The sequence below is a fragment of the Atta colombica genome, unplaced genomic scaffold (assembly GCF_001594045.1).
Source record: "Atta colombica isolate Treedump-2 unplaced genomic scaffold, Acol1.0 scaffold100, whole genome shotgun sequence".
NCBI lineage: Eukaryota > Metazoa > Arthropoda > Insecta > Hymenoptera > Formicidae > Atta > Atta colombica.
Window position 1 is genome coordinate 729,540 of NW_017259185.1, and position 6,000 is coordinate 735,539.

General features: G+C 28.6%; 1 protein-coding gene across 8 annotated transcripts in view; it reads left to right on the forward strand.

The window, feature by feature from the left end:
• Positions 1–6,000, forward strand: part of LOC108686376 — a 117,081-nt gene that overhangs the window by 74,461 nt on the left and 36,620 nt on the right. For all 8 annotated transcript variants that reach the window (XM_018191676.1, XM_018191667.1, XM_018191649.1 and 5 more), the window contains exons 2-4: positions 237–419; positions 1,652–1,825; positions 2,178–2,319. In XM_018191676.1, the coding sequence (XP_018047165.1) occupies positions 1,777–1,825; positions 2,178–2,319 (191 nt within the window). In that variant the 5' untranslated portion in view covers positions 237–419; positions 1,652–1,776. The remainder of the gene's footprint in view (positions 1–236; positions 420–1,651; positions 1,826–2,177; positions 2,320–6,000) is intronic.

Genomic DNA, 6,000 nt, shown 5'->3' on the forward strand with positions numbered 1-6,000 from the left:
CATATAAGTTATATTATTTCATTGAATTACATTAATTAAATATAACACTGAAATGTTATTGTATCTTTATTGATTTAATTGTATTTTTAGTGGAGTTTTTAAATATCCGAAAATTATTTTGCTCTAGGCAAACAATAATATCCGCTAATTATTGCAATTGTTAATTCCGAACGTAATACAATGATTTCAGGGACATGTAAATTTATTCGGCATTAATAGTTCGTCCATTATTGCAGCTGTAATATAGGATGAACTCGCGAATGGATCATCGGGAATACCATCGGCAAATGCAAGGCTGAATAATGCACTGTGCAGTGGTAATCTCGCGCTATCATTGTTATGACGTAGCCCGAGAGGAAGGATGCAGCACGGTAAAGGCGGATAGAAGACACGGAACGCTTGAAAAGGTGCATGTTCAGGTAATAAACTTCATACCGTGCTTTTGAGAAATTCTTTTCTTACTTTTATAAAGTTTGCATCTATCAATCCTGGTAGAAATATAAATCGAGGACATAATTACGGAACATTGAAAACTGAAGGATTTATAACTTAAAGAGAATTTTCATTTAATTTTGAGCCATCCACGCTTGGATGACAATGTTTTATATTTTATTATCTTTATTACAGATTCTGAAAAACAAATTCTTTTGAGCCTCAATTAGATTTGAGTTTATTTCTGTACTGTAAAAAATTACAATGTAATATAAAATTATAACAGTCATAATGTGAATAATTTTAGAACCCACTATTAAAGATGTATATTTACACATACGTGAAGTAAAATCGCAACTTATAAATAAAATTATATATATTCTTTATAATAATTATACAATTTGCAAAAGTAAATTTATAGTTGAAGTTAATACTTTGCGAATCGCGTATACATATATTACATATATAATTACACCATTTGACAGTAACAAACTATGGCTGTATCATACGAACTGGATCGCATATTTTTTAACGTAAATACGTACTATGTATTTAATTATGAATATAATTATTCTTGAATTACCAAACAATATTTCGTTTATATTTTATCTGTAACAATTGCATACAATAATAAATAGATAATGTACGTATATATCAATAAAACTGATATTTTTACGCGATGGCACTATGTCATTGACGGATCGGAAAATCCGGAACGTTGAAATTCGTGCGACGGTACTATGCCGTCGGCAAACCGCAGTGTTAAGTTTGGATAGTTTCTATTTGGTGACACAAGTCGACATAAGTGTCGTTCTATTTTTGTTACTGTCTGAATGCCAAGATAGAATTATATTATGTTTGTGAGTTTGTAAAATGACTTGTGTCACTCAATGGAAAATATCTTTATAGAAATATTTAATTTATTAATTTGTCACCAAATAACGTACAATATTTCTTAAGCTATGTTATTGATGTATAAACATAAAAATTAAAAAACCATTATATATATTATGTTATATTTTACAAAAATTTGTACATTTATATAGAAACTATAAAATATGTTATTGTTATTGTAATTTCTCTTCTATAAAGATGTATTGATACAATTAAAGATAAAAATACTAATTTTTGTAAAAACGACAAACAATTTTATATATTTCTACTATAAATTGTGTAATTTTTATACATATTTATATAATTGTACATATCTTTTTTTCAGTGTGCGCAGACTGACGTCTTGCTTTTACACGGTAAAGGTGCACGGCTATAATAAGAAGCAGAAGTGGAGACGGACACGTGTGCGGAAGGAGACGCGGTCCACCTCCGGCCCGCCATCCTGGCGGCATGGTCCTTTGGGCCACAATACTAATCCTTCAAGGAGCTGGATTTGTAGGTAAGCGCGAAAATAATAGAAAAGGTTACAAAATATTTTATGAGAGGACAAGGGAGAAAAATAGGGAGAAAATAGAAAAAATAATTTTTTGGAATAAAATCCGCAAAAGTAGACAATGAAAATTTTATTCGAGAAGAAATGAAAAAATTTTAATAGTTTTAACTATAAGTAGTTTTTAACAATATTTATAGTGGAAACTAAAAAAAGATACAATTGTGAATGAAATTTTCTCTAAGAAAGGATTCCATTTCTCTGATTGATCGACGAAATGAAATGGCAATAATTTTAGTACAACTAGTGTCTTGACAAGTGAATTATCGTATAACGACAGGTCCATATTGATTGTTCGCAGGCTCGGTGACAGGCATTCCCGGCGTTCCGGAAAACATAACGGTGATGTTCCTGAACCCAACGTCTGTGCGCGTGTCTTGGAGCACCAGCCAGGTCGAGCAGGTTGAGAAATACGACGTCACGTATAAGCCAACCGATGCCAGGTGCGTTCCAGTGATTCCGATATTGCGAGTCGCGCGCGGAAAGGTTCAGATTTTGATTTTGCAAATAGCATCCAAATGAAAACACTAGTCTCGTGTTCTATCGGATATCGGGTATTCCTTTCGAGAGAAATGGAAATTTCTCAATAAAACATATCATATGCCTGATTGCATTCGTCATAATGCCTAGGTATTCTCATAACTATAGTTTTTCGAAAACGAAGAAATTATTCTCAAAAACTATCGGATAATATCGACACGAATCTTTTTCAGCTTCAAAGTTTTTAGTATTTTTTTAGTACTCTTTCATAAACTTAATTTCGAATGAAATTCTCGTATCTCGCACGTAATTTTTTCTACGTCGTTCAACAACGAGTGCGCGAATTTTATCATTCGTGCAGCAAGAAAAATTTACTTATCCATAGAAATATTATAAAAGTCGATAATCCATATGGAATTAAATTATCATATTCAACATCATTTTTCGTTCGAAAATCTACATTTCTTTTTTGAACTTTTCTTTTTCTTGCACACTAATGCAGCTGAATTGCTGACATACTTTGATGTTCGCGAATCGCGACAAAATGCCGCATTGCAGACATTTAGGTTTATCGAATCTGGGATAGTGTATATGTATAAAAACAATTAACAACGACAACGTACGAAATGTTACAATTTGTGCCAGATATATCAACGTTATACTGAGAAAGAGTCGAGAGGATTGTAAGCAGGTCGGGTTGTATGTGACACGCGTGTGGCTGGTCTCGTGCTTGGTCTCGTTTAATACAATACAACAGCACGCATATTACACGCCATTTCGCTAATTTCCTTTAATCGCCAAGAACATCTAAATGTTCTCTGAATATAATCACGTATTCATGTTCAGAAAAAAAATTATTTAACTGGCACACGCTTATCAATCTGAATTTAAACTTTATATACAGGCTCGACAAGAATGAAAGATTATACATGCATGTATATCATTCTGTAAATGTTAGTGATCAAGTTGTTACCTCTTTCTTAATCATTTTCATACTTGGATCTATCTTTATCTGCATCTTTAAAATTTTCTTCTCTTTAATCTGAAGATTTAATGTATAACATTATTTTTATTTTTGTGCGACTTAAACTCAGTTAAATTGATTATTATCCAATTTTAAATTGATGCAGATGACTAGTAACAAGCTGACATTATTTGTCATCACTTCGACGACATTTTGACATATATCGTCACGTTGCTACTTAAATAAACAAAGATTTAAAGATGCAGCTTTAAAGTTTAATATTAGAAAAAGTTTAATATTAAATTGTATTACAGAGAAAACGCAATGAGAAAAATTTCTGATTTTGAAATGAACAAATTAGAAGATTCTGATCATATTAATCAGAATTTTGTTTATCTCAAATAAAGTTATAACAAATTAAACCTTCTGATTTGTCCATTTTCAAAATTAATATAACTAAACTTTTTTCCAGTATGCAATTCTTTTTAATAACATTTTTAAATAAAATTCCTATCGTTGAATAATTAGAATTAGATCTATTTATAGGTGAAGATATGATCAATTGAAGTGAAGATATGGATTAATTAATAAAATTATGAAAAGAGATTTCAGGATCTCTCTCGGCTGCACGGATTTGTCTTTTATCACGAAATAAGTTTACAGAGCGTTTAATGTAATGTGCATGTGTGAATTACATGTGCACGATATTTTTGAGCGAAAGAAAACAATTAGAGTCGTATATATAGGAACATATTTATGGTCTGAATGTGTTTACTTTTATCAGATCAGTAGATGCACTGAAACGTGCAGACTGCAGATGAATCACAATAGGATAAAAGGTTTAGAAACAGATTTATAGGCATTTTAAATTGGATGAGAGGATTTATCGAATCGATATTCGCGTCAATTAATTTAAAACTTTATATTAAATGAGAATTTTTACTTCTTTTTGCGGCACAGGAATTATGACGACAGGTATATCCCGCTTTTCTTTGAAACGACAATTTTCTTTTGCTTAATTCGTGAGTGTTCGTCAAATACGTCGCATCTTAAACAAATGACATATAACAAATGTTACGAATTTATTTTGAAATGTACAATATTTTAATTAGATTGAATTGATCTGTAATCATACTTACTAATTTTTAATTTTTTAAATGAATTTTATTTTAAAATAATATCAATTTGAGACATTTTTTATATTTAATTTTTTATCAAATCGACACTCAATTAATTTATATAATTGTGAAATTATTATTTTAACTTATGATTACATATATTTCAAATTCGACAAATCGTCGGCGCACAATCTATAGAACTGATAATCGTGTTTGTATATTGTTTGTGTATACACATAAATATATTATTAAACATCAAGGTTCGTTATGATAAAAAATGGCTTTTTTCTCTCTTATTAATTTTTTATATTTATTGATTAATAAAGTCAAACCTTAATTTACCTTATTTAATTTGTTAATGATGTAATTTGCCATAACGATTGAATGAATTTTTTAGATTCCATAAGTAATGTATCAATTATTTATATTGAAAAAGATAATGATATAAAATCTTTATTTTGTGATGAAAATTCTTTTGCAATGAGTTTTACATTATGAAAATTTAAAGATGAAATATTCTTATTCTTCTTTAAACCTTATAATTTTATTAATTAAAACGATATTACAATAGAAATAATATAGTATAATAGACGAGGATTGCGAAAATAAAAATTGACAATATTATTTATGAAACGCTGTCTTGTTGAATAGTTGTGTGACACAATATTATTTCTGAAGTAGGCAATATGTCATCGCGAATACTCACGAATTAAAAATTAAACAAGGTCGTATGTTTCGTTTATCATATTATGTACCAATACAATGATAATCCTATTTTATGCGGAGATATATATTTTCATGATACGTATTGATCCGTGCTATATTCGATGTTTAAATTTTTGTGTTTAGTCTTTCTTAATTATATTTAATATCGTAGTGGCAAAGCTAAATAATATAAAAAAAAAATATGAGATACTCTGTCTGATATTTTTGTAAAAAGTTTTTCATCGACTTAAAAATATATAGTTTTGTAACGAAGAATTATTAAAATTGATATTATAATTATAACAAAGTGATTTTCAAAATTTTAATTTAAATTCCAACAGAAATGTAACATTAAGACTTCACATAAAAGAAAAAGCTTAGAAATATTAACATAATAACAAAAAATATTATAAAGATACAAGCACTATTAGCAGCAAATGAATTAAAAAGCAGAGTTGTTTTAAAATCTTTTTTTTTGTATTTTAGAATTAAAATGCGTTTTCTGAAATTATCTTTATAACACATACATAAAACATTATTAAGCTATTTTTATTGGGATTATGAATTCCTAAGATAATAATATATTTTATTGTTGCAAATGTATTTCTGTAATAAATAACTATTATAAAAGTTTTATAAATGTTTTAGAAGACTTTTTATCGGCAAGTTTATTTATTTCATCAAGAAATTGAATTCTATTCGTACGCAACTTTAACCGATTTATTAGAACGAATTATTACATAGAACTAGTACATAGAGGAATCAAGTTTATCGTGACGTGCATGTGTAAAAGGATTAATTTCGCATCTGTTCAGAAATTTTTGCATGAGTTAAGAATAATAACTTATATATATATA